We start from the raw sequence: 25565 nt of genomic DNA on the forward strand, positions 1-25565 counted from the left end.
CACGGGATTTCAGCTTCCGAAGGTGATGAGACACTGGAGTTTTATGTCTACCATGCATTGCAACATCAATACAAAACAACTACGTAGTTGGGTTGCTTCCATCATTTGCTCCAGAGCTGCCCCATCAAGAACATTTCTAGAGGAGATTACAGCCTGGGGTAATGCCTGGAGTAATTTCAGCCTGGAACTAGACAAGATAGAGTTTGTACTTATGGTTTTGATGGTCTCATCTGTCCTAAAAAGCTTCTTTGATACCTCAGCTGACATCCCTAGAGAGCCCTCCTAAAAACCCACGGTTAAATTGCCATAGAATACATTTGTGCAGAATGAAGTTGCATGAGCTAGATAGAAAAGGTCCTGCTGCGTTAGATGCAGCCAATGAGAAGTACCTGGTCATCATCCTTCTTTGAGGGAAGTTTGCCCATTTTAAATTGGTAACAGAGCAATATTAAAGAACAAACAAGGAAAGCAACACAAATACTTTGTGAAGCAGCTGCTTATTTGAAACGTGTGCACATCAGTGTCAATAGTAGAAACACAACTCCAAGCTTTGTTCCAAAAATCCTTATTTTTTTTTGTTTTCAAGATAACAGTGCATTACTATTGTAGTTGCCATATGTTTAACATTCAAATTAGTGTCACACCCTCTTGAATTCCACTGCACTATGAAACAAAACATGTAGTCAATTTCTTCCTGTCTGGCAGTCTGATATCCTCTGCTACTCATTATTTTAAAGTAATGTTAAACTTCAATGTATTCTCAAAGGCTTTCATGGCTGGGATTCGGTGGTTGTTGTAGGTTTTTCAGGCTGTTTGGCCATGTAAGGACAAAAAGCTGATCCCACAGCTACAAATAATAATAATAATAATTTATTGTCATTGTAAGTATATACACATACAATGAAATTCACAACAAAATAGTCAACAATCCCACACATTACACCAGAACAAAGACAGAGTTCTATCTCCGATCCTCTGAAGATGCCAGCCACAGAGACTGGCAAAACATTAGGAAGAAGAACCTCCGGACAAACAGCCCCAAAAAACCTACAACAACCAATGTTGAACTTCCTTCAATACACTGCAGGATTCAGCTGCTCCAGAAGTGCACCTAATTCCTGAAACATCCTTAGCTAATGTCTTTACAGAATCTATTTATCAAAGAAAGATTGTACATAACCACAGTTGATAGGCTGCACACTTATATGTTTAAGTGATAATTTTCCTATACAGGTATATATGACAGATTTATAACATGCATGCAATTTAAATAATGTACTTCTTCTCCAATATGTGAGTGGATAATACAATTCTTCCAAGAATCAACAATGCCCCCTAGCACTCTCATACACATGTCCCAAAATTATCCTTCTGTCTTCTAAGGGACATAGAGCAATTCATCCAAGTTTGAGCCCCTGAATTGAGAGCTCAGAAAGCACAAAAGTAAGAAGGGCAGTTGCAAGAGCAGGTGCAGGCCCCAAGGTCCAAGGATGGGCATATGTGCATGCCAGACGTTGCCCACCCCATCTTACACTAAAGGATGTTTTGACCACACCCTAAATGTCCACAATGTTGAACAAAAAATTACAAGATTAAACAGAAAGCCCAGGGCCTCTGAGACTGAAAAATTGTGGTTAAATCAACCACCCAGACTATTCCAATTCCCACTGGTCCTTCAACCACCTTGATTCCAAACACAAAGATCTTGTGCTGAGTATAGATGCCAGTGGGGCAAAGAGGAATGGCTACCAGCTTTAGAATGATCCCAAGAGCTTAGAAAAGTTACTATTTTATTTTGTGCTGGCTGGTAGATTTTAGTGCAGATATGGAATTTCCCCAAGTTCTGGAGGTGGTGATGATGATTTTTCATTTATTTATTTAAAATATTTTTACTTCACCTTTCTCCTTAAAAGGACTCAAAGTGGCACTTTTATATAAACATATTTCCCTGTTTTTTTATGACATACATACACATTCTTGGCAAGGAAAATAAATAACACTGCCAAGCAGGATCACACAGGTTTTAAACATAATAATTTGCTTCATCTCCAATTCAATTAAGCTGAAATAATTAGATTTAAAGCAAGTTAATAGGAGAACAAATTGACATACCTATTCACATTGTTAGCATAAAAATACTAAGCTGAAAAATAGCAGTTATCTCAATATTAATATCTATAATGCCTGCACATATTCACAAACCTGTTCTGTTTATATTTCAGAAAATTTCAGGGTTTTGAAATCACACAGCAAAATGCAGCAATTTCCACAAGGTAGACTTGTTAGTCATGGACGTGGTGGCGCTGTGGGTTAAACTGCAGAAGCCTCTGTTCTGCAAGGTCGGAAGACCAGCAGTCGTAAGATCAAATCCATGCAACGGAGTTAGCTCCTGTCGCTTGTCCCAACCTAGCAGTTCGAAGCATGCAAATGCAAGTAGATGAATAGGTACCACCACAGTGGGAAGGTAACAGCGTTCTGTGTCTACTCGTGCTGGCCACGTGACCACAGAAACTGTCTATGGACAAACACTGGTTCTATGGCTTGGAAACGGGGATGAGCACCGCACCCTAGAGTTGGACATGACTGGACTAAATGTCAAGGGGAACCTTTACCTTTACCTTTTTAGACTTTTTAGTCTCTTGCAGAAAAATAGCAGTCATGTGGTATCCTTAAGACTAATAGGTTATATTACTCAGGCAGGCTTTTGGCATCGAAATGAACTTATTTCTCAGTTGAGTTTTCATCTGGAAGGTCTTAGCATTATATTATTTATTTAAGTTTTTCTATGAATTGTAATAGTTCGAATACGGTGGGATATAACTTTAACAAAGAATCTTGTGGGATCTCAACTACGGTTTGTAGTAGAAAGATGGGATATACATACTGTATAGCAAATTGGTAACCTAATGCATTCAATTATTGTGAATTCTCATTCAAACAGTGTCTTTTAGGATCAACTGCTTAACATAAATTCAGAACAGTGTAACATTGTCTACAGGTTATACACTAGTACTGAATGCAGAACCGTGTGACCTTGTATATAGATTATATACTGGTAAAATGCTTTTTCATTTTTATTATTAAAAGATAAATGAAAAATCATACAGGAGCAGAAATAAAGGGTTGCCAGTGGTTAACAGGATATTTACTCCTCTTTTCTTTCTGATATGTCTTTGATACTTTGCTCTTTTCAGATATCATATAGATATGCCTACCACATACTCTGTCCATAATCAATCAACGTAAATCAATGATAAATGTTGCATTATGGCCAGGACCCTTTTGTTCAGCTCTACCCACACAAAGGAGTGGCAACATTGGCCACGGCAGAGTACTGCTCATTAAAACATTCTCTTTAAAAAATATCAGGGTGTCCACAGCCCATGTACAATGATACAAAGTCACATGCACCTTGAACATGAAAAGGGAGTTCTTTAATTAGTAGCAATTTGGCGCTGTCCTTGATATTACTCCCAACTAGGCACCAGATGACTGGACTATGTTTACATAAACAGGCTACGTATACATTATCCCATCCCAGAAAGATTTGTATTCAGGGATGCACCTCATGAGACTACTATAGTCTGGGTGCAGAATTTGATGCTTCTAGGGAGTATCCAAAGTGATATGACCCTGATACCACTTTAGCTGTCATGGCTCCATCTTGTGGAATCTCCAGGTTTGTACTTTGGAGAACTATCTCTGTGATAACACTCAAGTGTATTTTTCTGTAATATGGTAGATAATTCTAAACATCTCACCAAACTACAGATTCCAGTTTCTTCAGGACAGAGACAGGGCAGTTAAACTGAAAACAAATTGTTATAACTGCCCAGTGTAGATACACTTAAGAGCTCTCTTAGATCCATTGTGTTTCTATGAATGGACCTTAGAATTAGGATTTGTTTTTTTCCTATTGCACTGATTCTTGGAGCAAGCTTCAGATGAGACTTATCTCGTGTCGTTGTCTCATCTTACTGAATTTGTTGAGGACTTCACACCACAGGTGACCTACGGTCCAAGGACAGGCACATCCCCCATGGTTTCAATGTAAGACACCTTCCCCACTCGTACTCCAATACACACCAGATGTGTTATTCTCTATTTATAATCCTCCTTTGCTTTTCCCATTATTTGTTCCCACATTTTCCTTATTGCAGGAAATCTATAAAGAAAAATGTAATGAAATAGCTGCAGAATGCCGTCTTAAGGTCTGCATGAGCAGTCCTCCATCTGGAGATCCCCTCAGCTACCTTGGTCTAGCAATAGACTGAACTGGAACAAATATGTGCACCCAATATGGATGTGCTCAGATCTATATTATTGACTGAAGTTACTTGCTTCTTTTATCCCCCACCCCATCCCATACCCACATCTGTACTGCTATAATTTATGTGAATTGCTGTTAATAATCAGTTGCGTTATGCTTAATCAGCATATCAATAATATGCTCCGGGAGAAAACTAAGTGGCTCTCATTTCCCAGGCCCTTTCACAAATTTGATTGATTGACAGCATGAAAATTGCACAGATGCAGGTGTTGGTGCAGGATATTATCTCTATGGACTTTGCAATCAAGTGTAAGTAAATATAGCTCTTGCATTTTTTAATAATTCTGTTGCTCTGCTTTCTGGTGGGGCCCAGGCTCCCCAATGGCTCAAATGAGCTTGACCAGATGATCATTGTGTTACAAAAGCTAACATTACAAATTGCGTGGGTTGGGTGGGTGGATGAATGACACGATGGGATTATTTGAGGGTGACAATATTGAATCCAGAGTTAGAATGAGAGTATCAGAGAATGATCAAGTGGAACAAACATTTGTGAATACAGATGAGGGTAAATGAAAACATGAATATTCAGGGCTGTTTCCTAGTTGCAAATCAGGTCAAATCATCTTAATGAAAAATATTTAGAGAATCCTGAAGCAGCCAACCAAAACACGTGACTTCCTTCCCATTATTTACCCTTTCTATGTAGCTCACTAAAATAATGAATCTGAAGGATCTTTGTAAGTTGCCTGCCAGAAGAAAGAGGAAAGGGTGGGTAGTCTTTTTAACACTTATAAAAGTAACTTGCTTCAGCATATTGGCACTTTAGGCTTGTGATGTGGATATATTGCTGTGTCTTGGAACTTGGCTGGCAACATACCAATATCCTCATTTGTGAGTCACAGCTTCAAGTGTAGCTCTATTAACTTTGGCTTGTAAATCACCTTAGCACTATTAGCAATGTTTCAATATGATGTGACATCTTTATTATAATGCTTTCCTTCTGAAGTTTAAGTTCATATTTTAGGTAGGTTCCCGACAGATGTAGATTCCACAGCTTTTTAATTAATACAGGAGACGTAAAACACTAGGAAAATATTGTGTTATCCACATACATACACACATCCATTTCATTTCTTGAACACTGCTTTTCTCTGCAAGGCATTTTTTAAGTAAAAGAGAGTAGGAGCTAATTATGCTGGAACTTTAAACATGCCACACTACTCAGGCCAATTTTTCTCCATTAAAATCTAGGGAAGCTTTGTTATCTAAGTCAGTAACAGTGAGAGAATGAATTCTTTCCTTTTCTCAGTACCACAAAACTTGGTATAAACAAAGCTTGTCCATTACATACCGTTTGCTCCTTTGATAGAATCAGTATTGGTGGTTCTGGGTTTTTCGGGCTCTTTGGCCATGTTCTGAAGGTTGTTCTTCCTGACATTTCGCCATTCTCTGTAGCCGGCATCTTCAGAGGACAGCAACCTGTGCTCTGGTGTAGTTGGCTTGGGAGTGCAGTATTTATGGCTGTGAGATAGGCTTTTGTCTTTTTCTGTAGATGGGTGATTAGTGTGTATTGTTGTGGGTGTATTGTTGTGCTACGTCTGATGTAATGATTGCTGCTGGTGTCCAGTATTTCAGTATTTTGAAACAGAATTTCATGTCCAGTATGTTTCAGGGCATGTTCAGCTACTGCAGATTTTTCTGGTTGTTTTAGTCTGCAGTGTCTCTCATGTTCTTTGATTCTGGTGTGGATGCTTCGTTTTGTGGTTCCAATATATACCTGGCCACAGGGAAGCCATTGAAATCCACAAGCACAAGCACAGTTTCAATAAAAAAGAGGAAAGTATGAAGCTCAACAAAACAAAGCTATCAAGCATACTACATGCAAAAGGTCAACGAACTATACCCACCCACAAGGACAGGGGATCACTACACACAAAAGACCAGCTAATGACACCCATCAACCACAGGAACAGATAATCTCTTTCCCTTAGCACAACAATACACCCACAACAATACATACTAATCACCCATCTATAGAAAAAGACAAAAGCCTATCTCACAGCCATAAATACTGCACTCCCAAGCCAACTACACCAGAGCACAAGTTGCTGTCCTCTGAAGATGCCGGCCACAGAAACTGGTGAAACGTCAGGAAGAACAACCTTCAGAACATGGCCAAAGAGCCCGAGAAACCCAGAACAAACATTAGATCCCGGCCGTGAAAGCCTTCGCAAATATAGAATCAGTATTGTGAAGAGATTTATTCTGAACTCGAATTCTATAGAAAAATAGGGATGAATTTTCACCACTATCTCTTTTACGATTGAAACAGCATTTCTTAACACAGGGAGACCATTGATGTTTCCCAAGCACCAACAAGACTGAGAAACCCACCATGCTTTTCCACTGAAGTTTGTACAATCTCTGGCTTCTTTACTCTTTGTTAAGCTGAGCGCACAGACAGGATGACTGCTGAGAGTGATTCAAACTACCCATCTAATGCTTTTCCTTCTAAAAGTCTATGCAACAAGGTAGCACTTACTACATTTTTAAAATTATGGTCCAGGGATAGGCATCTTCGATGTGATTAAAGGCCACATTCCCAAGGGTATGGTGCTTAAGGGGAAAGGTGTAGACAAAAAAAAGCTTATGTGCATGCTTAATTGATGATAACATTATTATTACCAATAATATTATTTGGTTAATCTCTCCCTCCACCCCCACCCCACCCCCATATATGTACTACTTGAGAATGCATGTGGGGATCACTCGTTTTAAAGCAATATAACATAACATTTTTTTCCCTGTACTGTTTTCAATTACAGATGAAAATGATAGACAGTCTTCACAGGGTACTATCTCACTGAAAAATGTCTCTACGGGACTACTTGCTTGAAAGTAACTATATACTATCATCTTCCTGTGCACATAACGTATGATGTGACATATTAAATATCCAGATGAAGGGTGGGAAATGTTATTTTTCTTTTAAGTAAGTGATCTCACCCAAGGCATTCTCAAGTAGTCGAGTCCCACGGGACAAAGGCACTATGTACTGATGAACAATTCAGTCAATTCAGTTGTGGGGAAAAGACATTCATTTGCCGGATAGGAATATTACAAAGCTTAATTGCAGCAGAGCAAAAGTTTGAAAACCACCCTTCTCTAACACAGCATACTCTGCAGTGGGATTTTCATAAGCACTTCCTCGTTTTGCCTGACAATCAAGAGGTTAGCCAAATGTCTCTTGGAGGCTTACAAACAACTGTAACAACTACTCCTAGATTCCCTACACTGTATTCTGTTTCCCAACATGGAGGTTCTTCTGTTGATAGACCCACTCTTCCCGAATTGGTATGTCCTCTTAAGCCAATAGGTAAAGGTAAAGGTTCCCCTTGACAATTTTTTGTCCAGTCATGTCCGACTCTAGGGGGCGGCGCTCATCCCGCTCTTCAAGCCATAGAGCCAGCGTTTGTCCGAAGACAATCTTTCCGTGGTCACATGGCCAGTGTGATTTAGACACGGAAGCCAATAGCCATTACTATATTTTGTGACAGAAACAGACCTCATTCAGGCTTTGGGTGATGCTATCTAGTTTTAGTCACTGAAACAGGCAGAGTAATTAATCATATAAAAACAAATATATATATTTCATTTCATAAATTCATTTCATTTTATGTACTGGTTCTGGTCGGAGTTAAGCACAGGAAGGTACACTGCATCATATTTTTTGTTGCCTGGACAAACCTTTATTCTGTTTCTTTTCTTTGTTTTGTTTTCTAATTCAGGATCAATAAAGATCTTCAGCAGTGCTGTAGAGCAGTGGTCCCCAACCTTGGGCCTCCAGATGTTCTTGGACTTCAACTCTAAGAAATCCTGGCCAGCAGAGATGGTGGCGAAGACTTCTGGGAGTTGTAGTCCAAGAACATCTGGAGGCCCAAGGTTGGGGACAACTGCTGTAGAGGAGCCAGGACTGACAGGCTCAAATTCTTGGGACTTTTTCAGTACCAGAGACTCTGATATCACCACTATTCCACTCAAGTTTTCCTTCTCTTTGATGTTGGCTGCAACTGTCATACTATTTGAAAAAAAAACAGGTTTTTCCAGGATCAGTATATTCTTGCAATCTATTCCTATAGTAATGCAAAGGATTTCAGAGTGATTTGCACTTGAATAGGCAACTAAGACTCATTAAATTTACAAAAGACTTGCTCCTCATTTGTTACTAGAGATTGATCTAGCAGTCTCTGTTTAGACTCTCCTTGGTGATAGGAGATATTACAGGGACTATAATGATGAGGCATATATTTTTTCATATTTATCACTGCACTACTGATCTTCAGATTATGTTTATGGTTCTGTAGAATTTCAGAAGAAAATAAAGGTTCATTCCAGTGCTTTATTCAGATACAGGCTTAATTTGAGTCATTGGTTTGAAACACTCCTTGCAGCTAAAGGGTAAATGCCCATTCACATGAAAACCGATATCTTCTTTCTGTTATGCCTAAGGAATAATGCTAAAGTCAAGCACCAGAGGTTCAACCATTATTTCGGAATTCCATATGAGAATACTCAATATTCTTGTGAAAAATGCAGTATGTAGATCAGAAATTCCTTTATGGTGCTTAACAAGGTTACCAAAATCTTTAAAGCTGTTGAAAAGAAGCATTTACTGTGTTTCAGAAACATGTGAAATACTGAGCCTATTATGGAATTCCTGCACTTCTCTGGGGGCTCCAGGCTGGGAGACAAATCTCAGGCCAAGAGATGCTGCAGGAGAAGTAAGTTTTTTGTACATGACGTGGAATCAATGCCTGGACAACCATCTCCACCCTATCTCTATTCAGCAACAAGGTCCATTAGCTTGGCTAAGGCGTTTGTATGGGTTTTGTGCTAGTTTCTCTCCTAGTCTTTGCCTGTGTCCCATGACACCACAAGGACCTGCTGCCTGGCCTCAGGTTACTGGTATGGGATGCTGTTGACCTAGAAACCCTAGAGCACATGTAGACTTGTGTACCTAAAAATAAATGCCTGAAGATGTATACTGCAAAACAGTACCATCAGCCACCAATCTAGTAAGCCTTGTATCTAGCTTGGTGTGCCAAGGATAAGGATATTTCATAGCATATTGATTGGTAGCACTATTTCTCCGATTTTACAGTCTTATGAACTTACCCCATGTGATGGGTAGGAGATCCATCCTAATTCTCCCTGAATTGCTTTTGAATCCAGTAGATTAACTGTGAAAAGAAGACAAAATTAAGAGGAATTAGCTTATTTTGCTCTGCTTAGTTAACCTCTACAAGTAGCAATCTGGTGTTGAGGAACTGGTTTTCAGTTTAAACTAAAAACCTAGCAAGTTACTTGTAAAAAGCAATTGGCAACAGTTACAGTTCTGTCCAAAGGCCTACAACAGTCATTGTTATTACAATGATGTTCATAGTAACTTCATTTTCTCACCATTTGAAAGTAACCAACTGATACTTTTAAGTTACTTTTTTAAAAAAAAAAAAACATGGTTTAGGAATTACATCAACAAGCTGGAACAGATCCAGAAGAGGGCAGCCAGAATGGTAAATGGACCATTTCTTTAAGTGTGGATTTCTGGCAGGGAGATGAACTTGACGAGCCTTGAGATCACTACAGTTCTACAATTTTATAATTCTACAAAAAACTACAAACTGCTGGCCTATTATACAAAGCACACCTAAGGCATGAGGCCACACACACACACTGTAACTGTAAAAATCGCCAAAGTAATTACACTGCAAGAAGATGGAATTATCCTTTGTTACAGAACAATATTAAACCAGGAGTGCACAAAGCATAGTCCATGGGCTGCATTAGACCACAAGGCCATTTTTGTGTTCCAAAGGTGATCTCAGACCTTTCCAGGTAAAAACAGAAGGAGGGGTAACAAAAACGTTTTTTAATATATCATGTTATGTTTCTCACAGACTTCATCAGCTCAGTTTCAACTTTAGAGTGGTTGGGAAGGTTTTTTTTTTCCCCTCAAGACTTGAACTCCCAATAAAAACCATAAGTAGTTGTCTGGCCACTTTTAGTTTTGTTTTGTTTCATTTTACTCTTGTTTTCGTTCTTTGAAGCCATTTCTGGATCATGGTGGGTGCTGGGAATGAAAATCTGGGAATGAAAATCATGGACCAAAATTATCCATGCCAACAGTAAATATTAAGGGAAGTTCATAATTTTATACCTTAGATATTGCAAAAAAGGAGTTTATTATAATTTATTGTGATAAGTTACTTCTAAGTTCTGTTTGAACAAGCAGAGATATAGAAAGCAGAGCTAGAAAAGTAACACAAATCAATAGATCTACCTCCCAATTCATTTCAGCAAGGACGAAAATAGGACTGTTCTTATCAGCTCCACCCACTCCATTTTTTTCCCTACTCAACATGTCCAAAACAAGGTTCAATTAGCACAAATAAATACACAAGTGAAAGATGCAACAGTTGGTCCCCTTGTAATTTAAAAGAGAGTTTATATTCTGCAAATCCAGTGTGCAGAATGCATTACATTCTGCTTATAATAATTAATGCTAACCCCAGACTTTGGCTTTCTTTGGCTTTCCACCTAACTCATTTAGGCGTATCTTGAGTTCTTGGGTGGTATATGGATTAGACAGTTTTAAACTTCAAGCAAAGTCTTAAAATATGATTTTTCATCCATAGATAACCTCAGGCTTTTTAAAAGGCTTCTAATCTTTCAGCACAAAAAAAAACCCAGATCTGTATTTTGAAGCATGTTTGAAATGTAGATTGCACATTCAGTTGCATACATTTTGGGGTTCTGACACTGATGTTGAAAATAGATACAGTAAAATCTACAGTTTGGCAATATCCCTTAACAAAGCAAGCATACACACACTTTATTTGTTTGTTTGTTTGTTTGTTTGTTTGTTTTTATTTTAATTTGTACACCACCCATCTGGCTACCAAGACCACTTTGGGCAGTTCACAACAGAAAGAAGAACAATAATCAACAACAATAAATCTATATAAAGTAACATTTAAATGATATGAAAAGGACAAACACAAATTAAACATTATAAATTAGAAACAATAGAAACTTTAAAATAGAACACAAAATACCACAAAATACCATATACACAGATGTTTCCAATAATATAGCAGTAGGATGAAACAATTTGGAAAAGTTTCCAGACTGGCACATATCAGTAAGAATTATTTAAAAACGAATACACAAATACTGTAGTCAAGATTTTTCTCTGATAATTAAGATGCTGAGCCAACACCTTCAATTTCTTTCAATCTAACTTGTATTACAACTCTGATTTTATAGAGGCTGTCAGAATCCTACCATAATGAGTAAAACAGCAGGCTGACAAGAGAGAACTACAAAATCAATGTTTCTGCCTACGTTACCAGCAGTGCTGCCCTCATTTTTCTGTGAGCTATGCTTTAAGGATATAATGGAACTTCGTTTATATTGCAAGTCAACTAAGGAATGGGATTACCTTTAGAGCTATATTCTCTTTAAAATAAAATTGTGATTAATTGTGCACAGATTTTTTTCCTTTGTTTTTAAACACACATAGAACAAATACAACACCACTGAAGGGAGAATATGCTAACCGTAAACTAAATGAAGTCCAAATGTTGAATGCTATAGCACGTGTAATATTCAAAATCCCACACATATTTTCATATGCACAGTGACACACTTTCAAAGCATATCAAGACAAATTTTATACATTAGAAACTTTCTCATTAGGAAATTGATAAAACATCAAGAATTTGTTTTCTAAAAATTAAAGGAAGAGAACTTCTATATCCCTACTTGTGCTGATAAGAGTAAAGGAGCTACATTTTTGAACTAGATCAAAACTGATTTTTTTAACACAGGATCTGCACATCAAAAATATTTTATCTTGCTTTTGATATTTGGACTGTGGTAAAACAAAATATATATTCTTACCGGGGGGGGGGGGAACGCACCAAAAACATAACTTGAATGAAAAAAATGAATTTTATCTTTAACCAATTTGTTTACAACTAGCTGCGCTAATTAATTTTCTCTATCACAAGTCACAGTCTAAACATTCTCCCGCTAAATAAGGAAGCCCCTGAGAGGCACCTCACATATGTGTCAAGGAATCCCAGGATCTCCCTCCTATCACCTTCCATAAAACTTAACACACAACAATCTTGGCAACACAATTAGATTAGTTTTTCGAAACAACCTCAGTGGACTCTTCAAAAGGCACATAAGAAGAAATGATGGATATAAATGGACACAGTGTCACAACATGATCCATCACTGTATTAAGAAGCCTAGTGAAAGACTGTTCGGATAAATACAAGGTTTAGGGGCAACAATGGATTAACTACAAAAAGATGTGGCTTAAGTATTTGTTGGCTAAACAAACATTTTTACAAGCAATTAATACTGGCTTAGGAAAAATACCAAATGACATATTACAGAAAGGCTACTGACCCGGGTAATTTAATATTTCGGAAACCTTTTTATTTTTATAGCACAGAAAAACACGATTGGATACGTCAACATTTACAGAGCTCCATAAAATTCATCTTGAGCAAGAAAAGTAACAGAGAATTACCAGCATTCATAATGATATTTCTATCATTTGGATTTTTAAATTGCTTTAACATATTGGAATGCTTTCAATAGTTTATACAAAACTCTGCATAACAAGCAGCTGTAAAAGCATAACATACTGGTTTTGCAAAGCAGATTCATTTTCTCTAGCAAAATGTTACAATTTAAATATAATCCGACTTGTAAAATAATGGTAGTTACAGTATCTCAACAGCACTGAAGTATGGTTTCTCATAGGAATAAAAAACTGTAAAATCCACAAAACATATTCTTTTTAATGTTCATGATGTATATACCCTGTTTCCGTGAAAATATAAGACAGGGTCTTATATTAATTTTTGCTTCAAAAACGCATTAGGGCTTATTTTCAGAGGATTTTTTTTCATATACAACAATCTACGTTTATTCAAATACAGTCATGTCATCTTTTAGTTGCTGCAAAATGATGAGGGTGGGTTTTCACTTAACTAGGGCTTATTTTGTGGGTAGGACATATTACGAGTATCCTGCAAAATCATACGAGGGGCTTATTGAAGGGAAACAGGGTAATGCCTCTGTCACATGAAGATGAGCTATGAAAGAGTATAAACTTTGCAGCATAAGATGTTTCTCTGAACTCATTTGTAAGTTATGCATATTATATCTAATTACTTTTAAAACTGCTCATAGTACTGGTGTTAATACAATAATTAAGGAGAATGCAAAGTATAGAACAAAAGTTTTAAAATATTTTCCCAATAGAACAAAAGTTTAAAAATAATCTCCCAATATCTGGAAATGTGAACATTAAGATATAGATAATTGTACTTAAATTACTACAAATATCTGAAAATCCAAGATTTTCCAGGCTCTCTGATTCAAAGGGTACCCTAAAAATAACTAAGATACTTTCACATCAGAGAGAAAGCTGACATTTCAAGTACCCTTAGTCGAAGATACTCGGATGACTTTAGAAGATTAAAGCTTTTATTTATTTTTATTTCTCTGCTATGGCATCTGGAAATATATTACATGTATATTCTCACACAGGCCAAGATTCCAGGATGAGGGACTTAATTACCTCTTATTTTGATATTCATGTAATCATAATGGCCCTACATGCACACAAGAGAAAATAATCAGCTGGCTTGGGGAACGCCCAGAGTTTGCAGAATGACTGAAAACAGCGGAGAAAAGCCCCCGTGGAGAGTGAAGGTGCTGACTGACTGGTAGGAGAAGGGAAGAGGGAGAACCAGAAAAACCCAGGGTGAAATAGAGTACTTGGCATCTGGAAAACAGCCCTACATACTACAAAATTTTAGTGCAGATGGGGATCAATCTCATGTAGAGAGGTACAAATTCAAGCAGCACCCTCAGATTTGCAGAATGTTCTGCATACCTCCCAGTACAAAATTAAAAATCAATATGTAAAAATCTTCCAAAGTTAGTAAAATGAGTAACAAGCTCGGTGGGGGGCAAGCTCTTGTATGCATCATTATGCTGTTAATCATCCAGAGAGTGCTCCAGTACTGTAAGGCGGTATATAACTATATAAATCAAAACAACAAATAACATGAGATGTAATGATCTGAAAAGCTACCGATCTTGAATTTCCAGCTCTCAGAGTGCTGCTGAAGTTCAAGGGAGATGTTCTGCTTCCCCAGGCAGAGAGACAAATCTTAGGATGAGCAGTGCCAGAGGAGAAGGTTGGATTTTACCGTGTATGCTAGCATAAATGCATTCACCTCCTTCTCCACCCCCAACTGGCACCAGGGCTCACTGACTCAGTACAAAGGGGTTTCTAGGTATGTTGCACATACAATAAGTGCATAGGAGGTAGTGCAGGAAATCCACACACCTTATCTCACTCTGACATGCATGTGTGTGCACACACACACACTACTTTGCAACTGTTACACAAAGGCCTAGTTCCTGTGACATCAGAAATGCCTCTTTTCACATTTTCTGCCTTGGAAATCTCAGAGAAAAGGAAACTGTTGACAGTGCTGTATAGATCTGAATTATTAATCAGATTTACTCAGTTCTGGATTTCTTCGGTCACCAAAGGGCGTGCAGCAGAGAACTCCTGTTTGCATTTGTCTGTGGGTTAAAAACAGTACTGTACAAGAATAGTAAAGGGAATAAATAGTGTCAGAGGATCCTAGAACAAGGCAGAAGAACCTAAAGGCAAAAGAGGTTTAAAAATCAGGATATTCACTGGAGGGCCTTATGTAAATGAATAAAGCTACAATCCTCTTCACATACTTTGGTGGTATTGTTCTGTTTTTACATGGTTTAAATGGCTTTTAAATGGATTTAAACTTCGTTACTTATATGTTTGTTTCAAGCTCTCTAACACTGCTTTCATACTCTAATTTACTGTGTTTTTAAACTCTTTTTGTTCGTGCATATTGTAAGTTGCCTTCAGTCCCACAAGGGGAAAATGTGGGACATTTATTTATTCATTCATTTATTTTGTTTTCATTAGTTTTATGCACACCACATTAGTGTGATGCACTATTCTGGGTGGTTCACAAGCAAAATAACAGATAGAGAACAAAAATGTGTGAAGCTATAAAAAAGCATAAAACCAGCAAAACAGGATAATAAAAAAAAAATACAAAGGCAGCCATTTTCCCTACCAGAGCAAAAGCAGAGGCACAGCACCAGGCAAGGTCCTTAAGGAAGGCCTTAAGTAAATAAATAAATAACACTGAGATTAATAGGACTTATTTCTGAGTAACCATGCATGGGATTGGGTTGCAGGATTTGCAAATCCAAATCATGGCCTCCTTCCCATGATAGGAAAGAGGGGAATAAGGCTTGCCCACAGGATGACATGTCATCACTTTTTATGGCCAAGTGCACCAAAGCAAGAACATCGCCTATTATTAACATGTTCTTTGCTAAGAGTTCTGCTTCCAGCATGGCTGCTGCGGGCTTTGAGGTCGCCAACTTCACCATTTAAGAGAGCTCATAATAAGCTCCTTCAGTACAGGTTTATGTCATGATGTAAGAATGAGTCTCATTTTCGAGCTTGAAATAGAAATACACCACACATGACTGAAAACGTGCGTATGTTATTTATGGCATTTTGGTTCAAACTACCTTAACAAACAAGAACTCCATGACTGGGAATTACTAACCTGCATGCAAAATATGCTGCTTATTTCTATGCTACCCTCTTTTTTATCTGTTTCCCAATTTTTATCTTTCATGTCCGTAAGGAAATCAAAACCATACCCTCTTCCAGTATTAACCACAATTCCATAGAATGCTCAATTCGAGAAATTGTGGTTTGTTCTACTACAGTTAATGAGAACTACCAAGGGTTTCAAATCCTAGTTCTTCGTTAACTATAGAGACTTGAAGTGATTTTAATCATTGGTGGGAGGGGGGAGAGCTGAGAAATTTTTAAATTACCACTCCCATTTTGAAAACCATGTATTTCCTTAACAAGAATACAAATTAACTGGATGCTAAAACAAAAGATAATGGATTAGATCCAGGGTCATTCCCATTGAAACCAACAAGACTCAAAATTACTCCAGAAGTATTTTTTCATGTTGGAATCAATGACAATGAAATATAATGAATTTACAGTGTAACCTAAATGGGGAAAAGAACGAGCAAAATTTCTCAAACCCTCCTGGCTTCCACCAGTTCTATAAGGTTACCCTTATGGTGTAATTTATAAAGTTTCATGTCTAAAAACAGCAATTTCTCCTATCATTCTCTTTCACACAAAAATCAAATCATGACTATCTGTCGGAAAAGAAATAAATAGTACCGTATTTTACAGATTTAAAAGAGTAGCTTCTTTGTTTGCAATTAATCGCTATTTTATTTCAAACTAGCTTATTGCTACACAGAATACAGTGTGTACATGCAGACACACACACACACACACTGTTTTATTCGAATGTCAATCTAGTTTAGCTTCTGTAGGGTTCTTACCTTACTCATATGTTACATATTTATAATTTGCCCCGAAGCAAGGATAGAATGAGATAAAAATCTAAATGAGTAAAAGACCCAGAGAGTTCCGTCTTGTTTAAGTTCCTTCTAGTGTGATTCACATTTGAGTCATATAATGCAACAAATTTGACAACATTTTTTAAACTCTGTCTTTCAGAATTCCTTCTCTTACTAAAGGGTGGGACTGGAATCAAGATGATGACTGGTGAGACATTTAAAATTTTCAAGCATATTTGCCAAAGCCCAGCAGGAGTTTGTTTGTTAAACAGCTACTGTTGATTTCGAAGCACAATTGCTTCTGAAAAAATGCTAACAAAGAGAAAAACAGAGTTTTGCAGTGAAAGAGGGGGGGGAAATGAAGATACCCATAATTGAAACATGTCATGCAAATCCGGGAAGCCCAAAAGGCACTTTGAGGCAGAAATCCAGCCAGGGTTTGGTTTTGGGGTGGGACAACGTGGAGACTATTCACAAGCCGATGCACATTTGTAGACCGCATAGCCCAGCTTGCACCCTGTTTCATCAATCCACCCATTCAATCATGCAACCCAAGTTGAGCGGTTGTTCATTTAAAGGTGACTTTCTGGGTACTCAGCTCCATAACTAGCAGGTCAGCAAGTTACAGCTGCACCTATGTTATGCTTTTTGGTAAGAGCAACAGATAGGTTTGGACTTTGCGACCTTAAATATTTGTTTTCCCCTCACCATGTCTGGCCACCCAACAAGAACCAGATACATCCCTTCTGTTAAAATACAGACATCAACCCTGAATGGCACAATAGACATTTTTGCCAAAAAACCCACCATACTTTCCATCTTGCAAAACAGCTTAAATTACAGCTTTTTAAAGAGAGATGAGCTAAAAGAAGAGCCTAGCCTCCAGTTTCTGTCTTATTTGCACAACCCTGTGTTCCAGACAAAAAAAGATTGCCATGGAATGGATTTGTTATGAGCAACTTAAAGCGTACTATAATCCATCAACAAATTATCAGAGCATTTTCTGCTGAGCGCAATAATCCAGACTCCAGGTCTCCCATCTTAGTTTCCTTCTTAACAAACCACATTGCAGGGAACGCATCAACTTAGGCTGCCCGACATCCTGTGTTATAAGCGGACATCCTATATTTCAGAAGACCACAGTTCCACAGCCTAATTTTCCAAATTAGACCTGGTAATCCAAATGTCAGGGGTGAGGAGGTGCAGAAAATAACATGTTCATCTCTACGCAGAGTTTGCCTGGCTCTTAATTCACTGACAGCAAAATTTGAAACGTACCGTTCTCGTGAGCTCTGGAGTGCATTAGGTAGGCTTCAGAAACATGCACGAGTCTGGCGGCTCGGAGATGCTTCCTGCCTGCTGGCAGACTATGTGGAGTGGAAGAGAAATCAACCCTATTGGGTTTCACTTGAGGGTGCATAACTGCAAATCAGGCAGGAAAAAGCACCCACGCCACAAGATCATGGTTTACATTTTTCAGAGCCTGCGATAAAACCAAATGGCAAAGAAAGGCTCCGTAGCCTTTTCAGAACGGACGGAATTGTCCTGAGTTTCATTAAAATCCTTTTTTTTTTGTATTACAAACTGGCTAGGGGATTCTGAGAACAGTAGTCCAAAAAAAGCAATTTTCCAAGCCCTCAAACTAATCCTGTATCCAGAAAACCAGACATGAGAGAAAAATACAGCCATAGCAATTTTAAATGAAAAGTGCCTTGCTTCTTCTAATAATGGGAAAGGTGATTGCACCTGAATATAAGGAGGAATGTTGTGATAGTTAGAGCTGTTTGACTGGGGAATGGACTGCCTCAGAGGGCGATGAACTCTTATTCATTTGAGGCTTTTAAACAAAGGTTGGACGGCCACTTGTCAGAGATGCTTGAGCTGCAGATTTCCTGCTCCATGACCCTTAGGGTCCCTTCCAGCTGTGTTAAGATTCTGTGCTTCTTCCACATACAGAGGCCACAGTGAACTAGGTGAGTTATTTGTGTTATTCTCCCCAATGTATGCACGCAATTTGGTGTGCAGAACATGCACAATCCTAGCAACAGCCACACAGAGCCCAGCAAATTCTTTCGATTTTCCTTCTCCTATCTACTCCTTATTTTGTCTAGATAGTATATGGCAACGCAGAAGGAAATAAGTGTTAATTCATAAACCTTTCAATGGACCTCTCACACAAGGCTTTAAAGAAGAAAACATGGGACACAGGAGCAAACCATAGTAGCTGTGCAACACAATTAAGATTTGTCGAAGTGTTTTGCATTAACTCACATTCAGAACTATTATCAGTGAACTGTTATGGCCACTCACTAATTGAGCTAACTGGAAGATATTTGTTTTATGTCATGTTGTGTAATGCATTTCATGTCTTCCTATCTCAACATGTTATGTAAAAGAATGACTTGTTTACATACACGCTGATCAAACCTGCTACTTTTGTGACAAGTCTCCCTGTTTTCGTTGTCATTCTTGTTTAAGCTTCTATATCAACCTATGGTGTTATAGTACTCTATGTGTGGCTTTCCAACATAATTATACAAAGAACACTTTACCCCTGTCCCTGAGAGCTGGGTACTCATTTTACCAACCTCAGAAGTATGGAAGGCTGAGTCAACCTTGAGTCAACTACTTGAATCTGTCAGGATCAAGCTCAGATTGTGAGCAGGGGCTCGACTGCAGAACTGTAGTATAAGCACTGCACCATGTAGCTCTTTCATTTTGGTTTTTATCTTTTGTTAACATTCACAAAATATTGGAAACTATTTTCCGTAACTGAAAAAAAGGACAGGGAGAGCTGACCGAATAAATGTCATGGCCATCATTTATCATAAGACTCACAAATATCTGATTATAAGGATCAACCAAGTGGCACTTTACCTTCATCTGGGAGTCACCTGTCCACTCTTATCCCTTGACCCAGAAAGTCCACCCACCGCTCTATGCCAATTCTTCTCCTTTCACATGAACTATCTTACAGCATGACACACAATCTACTGGGAGGCTTCTTAACACATAATTACTACAGTATATCAGTGTGTCATTGCCCACAAAACTAACTGACCCAGATCAACCAAAGGGCAATATGGCTCCAACTGCTACCTGCCACCCCAGCCATCTTGCACAGGAAGAACAGTTTTAACTCAATGATGCAATTTCATTTCCCCTCAAGAACCACAATTGATGTAGATAACCTCAGTGGTAAGGGTCTCCTTACATCGCAAGGCCTGTCAGGATAGAATCCAAGCTACAGAAGTGTTGAGAAATGTGAAGAAAGGTATAAAGATTTTGACTCGCTACGTTTGTGAACATCAAGGACTGCTCAGAAAAGTTACTTTTGGATTACTGTTTCAATTGGACAGGGGATTTTGGCAACTGTTCAAACCATTGTAATGTTTCCATGCTCTGAAAATATTCACTAACTGATCGTTCACTGTCAATTTTACTTTGCCTCACAATAATTTTGATCAATGGTCCTTTTCACAGACAATCCCACTCGCAATGAACTTGAATGTTTGACCCCATGTTTCCCTGGTGTTAAGAAATGTTCCTTAATTCAGATGTTCCAAGTATAAGAAAGTGAATTCTAACCTGCTGTGCCCTCACTAAATGAAAGAGCATTTTAAAATCCTTCCCATTACAGGACAGTGAGTATAATTTTGTTCATATCATTGTTTGGTTTATATATATATATAAAACCCAAACAATGATATGAACAAATGATATTTCAGCTATATATATAGCTTTTATATAACAGGTTTCTGCATCTTTCTAAAAATGTGCATTCCTGAAAAAATCCAGTGCTTCTTGCTTGCACAAACAGGACAAAGTTGAAGCACTGAATAGGTGATGTTGTTGTTTATCAACTAGCCTAGCCTTCTGGGTCTCCTGTGTTATGTGTGTGTATATCAAAGGTTTTATAGGCTAGTTTTATGTTCCTGCAGTTTCAAGAAAATGCAATAACACAATAACACCTATTCATTTGCTGCCCCAACTCTTGAGCTAGATGTAAGAACTCGCACAAGAGTGGAAGAATCCTCAACAGGCTGTCTCACTGTGTCAAGAAGGCCTGTTTTTGACCAAGTAATAAGACAATAATGACTGAGATTTTGTCTCATCATATCCAAAGTACATATTTTAATATCTCATATTGGTTAACTGATTTCATCTTTAAATTTGGTTGGAAATGAAATCTGTAAACTTCACACTCAAGTAGAATCGCTATATGTGACACTAATGAAATACCTGATACAAAGTAAAGAGAAATCCTGCTGCAAGAATGGAATCTTCAGGGGACCCGAGTTCTCTGGCTATTAGCTGGTGTGGTCAACTCAGTAAGGAACATAATTCCCATTCTGCAAACTCGGCCTTCTTTCCAAATGGCTAGACATGAGCAATCTCCTTCTACCCTATGATACAGGACACCAGCTGCTAGAATCGTAGAGACTGTTGGAACTGCCGACTGAACCAAGAGTGAGGAATATCTGCACGTTTCCCCACTGCACCTGTTGCCTTTATTTCAACATTTCACCTGTTTTTCCCACTCCTTCTTCCTCCTCTGTTGATGAGAAAATATTTTCATGGCTCTGCTTCATCAAAGGCAGGATAATTTCTTGGCAGACCTGAAGGACAGAAACCCAGCATTTCTTTCAAGCAGTGAAGTTGAGTGGAGGGGGTGAAAGAGGGAGGTGAATATTTATTTGCCTTGGCAGAACAAATGGTCCAATCCCAGGCAAGACAAACTTGCTGAACCACAAGCAAGTTGAGCAGGATCACTTTAGAACTAAGTGGATTTCATGCCTGTGGAATCAGTCAGAAGTAGGCAGTATTTCAATCAACTTGAGTGCCTGGACTGAGAAATATGAAAGTGATTTATATAGAAGATACTATAGATCATTTTATTTGGAAAGCATGTGTATTTCTTGATAGACTTCTCAGGCTACCCAATCTCAAAAGTTTGGTTTATTTGCTAATATGCTTAAAGAATATTAAATATTCAAATTTAAATGACTGGGTGGAAAAAAAAACACCTCTCTACATTTTTTCACTAGCATTATGAATCGCCATTCGAAAATACAAGATGAGTAAGGCAGGAATATGGAACGTGTTTTCCAGAGGAGGAGAAAATATTTCTCCCATCTTTGATCACCACTGGCTTTGTTTGAGCTTGCTCTCTGTCGGTATGTTCATGCACATGTATGTGTAGGGGGACAGGAATTATTTTCCAAACGTTGCATTTTGCACAAGATGCAAAAACCCATTGAAAAAAAAGTGATGTCTGTTTTTCTATTCTCATGTTGGAGACAAGACCTGCCCCATGCAGAGCTACAAATAGAAATGCTGTCACTCAAGGCTAACAGCACTATCTCCCCACCATCCTGTCCTGAAACATGGCTTTAAGTCCCTGCACACACAAAAATGAGGTGTCCACTGAAGAGAACATATCAGGGACACAAAAAAACAAATTAGTAAAAGAATTAAGAAGACAAAAATGTTGTGTCAACTTAAAGACTCCTCCACAAAAGAAGAATTTTTGTGGACAAGTTCATTTAAGCACCAACTGCTATTTGGGTGCAGGAGGAAATGGATGTTTTTATAAAGAATTACATTAAAATATAGCAGCTAGTCTTTAACATGCCACAACATTTTTGTCTTCTTTATTTTTAAATGCTTTTGTCTGATATGCTAGCACAGACTAACAAGGCTATCTCTCCTAAAACTGAAGAGAACATTTCCACTTTTCCTTTTAAAAAATAAAAATGAATAAGCCTGAAAAGCACTTTAGCACTATTCATCAGTAAATTCACCTCTAGATTTTGGTGCCCTCTAAAGTTTGGTACCCTGAGGTAAGTGCCTTTTACCCACCCTTCTTATAGACGTGCTCATAGGGATTGGGAATTCCTCAATACTATACATTGCTTTGCTATGTTGAGATGACGTTTTCTTTGAAAAGTGAGATAATGGAAAGATTTCTTCACATTTACTTATTTATTTATTTACCTATTCTGAATAGGTATGATTATTCTGAATGACTATACTGAATCATTCGTAGGCTTCCTTTCCCATGGTGAGGGGATTCAAGGTGGCTCACAATTTTAAAACACTTAATACTAAGAATACAATAAATAACAGATTAAAAAGCAATACCTGCCCAAGTACAAAATGCTTCTAGTTTTTTATTCTGGTTTTTCAAGTTGACAGATTGATTGGTTTTTATCTTTTAAGTAAACTGATCTTTTAAGTAAACTGGGTGTAAGTTACATTCAAACGTTTTTAGAGGGCCATAGATTAAAGAGAAACTTCTGAATTATACTCAGCTTCAGGATACACTGATATCTTCAGTTATTAATTCAAAAGCCCTCGCCATTATTATGACTCTTGTTCCAAATGATTTCAGGTGTCAGAGAGGGCTGAATTAGTCATAAAATCCTCTATACTTTTTGTAAGTATTTTATTCTAAAATAATTTTGTAGAAACTTCTTCTTCACATGTGAGTTTTATTCACAGCTGCAGGAAGAGGAAATAGAAATGTAATTATTTTTTTTTCAAAGGATCGTAAACTTTTCACTGGTGAATATTGCAGCCTCGGACAGCCAAGTGTCCACAGAGAGATCAGAACTGAAGCAGGACTGAAATGTTCGTGAAAGATCTAGCTCCATGACCAATACAATCTTGTCTGATTTCAGAAGCTAAGCATGGTCAGGCCTGGCTAGTACTTGGACCGGAGACCACAGGAATCTTCTGTTTGGGCTGGGAAAGAATCCTGCTTGGAAATGCACTGCTTTTCAGAGTTGATAATACTTGTCTAGCTGAACCAAGAGCCAAATTCAGGACAAAGCGGCATTCTGCGTTCCTGGGCTATCATATATTTGTTAAACACAAAGTGCTCTTTGGGTCCTGGATTTGTCTTCTGTGGATGAACACATTCTGCTCTTCTAATTTTGCAGGGATCCCTCCTCTTCTGCAACATAGCTTCTGCAGGTTCTCCTACGGCTGGAGGAATGGTGGAGAGGCTGATGACAGGAGGAGAGCTTTTGGAAGCCTGCTTCTGCCAGCCTAGTAGTATGTTGCTGCAACAGGCAAAGACAGCGACCCTTCTGGAAATTGTTATAAAAACATAGGTTTTCATTAAGGCTGCTTTTTCCCCCCTTTCCCCTTCTCCCCAGCCCCCTTTTTTATTTAAGAATCCTACCACTTTAGTCACAACTTATGCTTTAATTATCAAATGACATTGTACTGAGTCATAGTATCCCATAACAACAGATGATACATTTCAGGAGACTAAGATTTTTCATGCAACTTTAAATTGCTCAAATAGTTAAAGAAAAGAAAAGAAACGTAGAACAGTTGGACTGCGACTTGCAAAGAACTTAGCTCAGAGAAGAACCATGGTGTTACAAAACTCCTCAGAAAATCCATGGCTTTTAAAATATATTACGCCAACTGCATACAAACCAAAAAGCAAAACGTGATGCTTATATACCACCCCACAGTGCTTGGGCAGACTGCAAACTGTGAAAGGCTATACATTCCCCCTACATCTTGCAATCCCCTCCTTAGAAAGCTGTGTACTCAATTTACTGAATTCAGAAGAACAGGCGGTTGATTCAACCTTGGTCTCGAACTCAGCTCCTAAGCAGAGTTTTCACTGCAGTACAGATGTTCAAAACAACAACTATTTGAAGAATGGCCCATTCAAGAGCTGATCTGACATTTTGCTCATACAGACAACTATAGATAAACAAACCAAAGAATGTGTCTGTTTGTCCTTGAATTATTCAAGCCGATGCCAAAAAAAAATAAAAATGAAAGGGCAAGTACTTAAATACTTCTGTGTGAACACAGAAAGGAGAGGCTTTACCAAAAGAATCAGAAACCTCCATTAACTGTCATGCTGAAGAAAGCAGGATGCTAATGCAAAGTCCGGTTTTATTTTCCAAGTTACTGATGTCATCAAGAAGCTATTTTTATTGTTTAACAGAATTTATGGATGTAATCAATTTAGAACATGTGTGTTTTACTATTCACATTTTTTTAAAAAAATGATTTGACCCAGCTTACTTTTCTGCCTTTCTGAACAAACTTTTCCACACTTTCTCTCCCACTTTCCTCATGTAAATCAATCTCACTAAGATAAGATAAACACTAGGACTGGGTATTGGAATCTGTCTTCCCCATCTAGTCTGCCACAATGCTGTAAGTCATCCACTGCCTTATCTAACACCTTGTGATCCCAACACAACTGCATCATATTTCACAATGCCTTTTTCTCTGCAAATCCAAACACAGTTTGCGTACATACATCCGATTGTGTGTTTTATTTAGATATTTTTTTTCTTCACTAGTGAGCAGGTATTTTCTACCCTATTTCATTTCCTCCATAAGTCAGCAATACCCTAAAGAAAACTTCTGGGTCTCAAAGTGCTTGTTTCCTTGCCGAGTCCCTCATCCGTAGTATTTGTGAAGCACTTGCAGGTGGCGCTAACCGGACATAATGTCCTAGACATCCTACCCTATCACCTGCAGGCATTTCAGCACGGGCACATAGCTGACAGAACTGGCACAGAACCAATGTGGATTGCACACGTTGCGCTGTTAACTTACAACATGACAGCTAGGAGATATTCTGGGGCTTCACCACTTCAAGAAAAGCAAGACAAACCGTAATATACTGTAAGTAGTTAAGAGAGGGTAACTTCTCAGAGAAAGCCACCGTAAGACTAAACAACAGTACTAA

General features: G+C 38.2%; 1 protein-coding gene across 4 annotated transcripts in view; it reads right to left on the bottom strand.

Annotated features, from left to right (window-relative positions):
- EPHA3 (EPH receptor A3) overlaps positions 1–25565 on the bottom strand; it is a 277193-nt gene that overhangs the window by 242121 nt on the left and 9507 nt on the right. For all 4 annotated transcript variants that reach the window (XM_078389833.1, XM_072993965.2, XM_072993966.2 and 1 more), the window contains exon 2: positions 9449–9513. In XM_078389833.1, coding sequence (XP_078245959.1) covers positions 9449–9513 — 65 coding nt within the window. The remainder of the gene's footprint in view (positions 1–9448; positions 9514–25565) is intronic.

The sequence above is a fragment of the Pogona vitticeps genome, chromosome 3 (genome assembly GCF_051106095.1).
Source record: "Pogona vitticeps strain Pit_001003342236 chromosome 3, PviZW2.1, whole genome shotgun sequence".
Taxonomy (NCBI): Eukaryota; Metazoa; Chordata; class Lepidosauria; order Squamata; family Agamidae; genus Pogona; species Pogona vitticeps.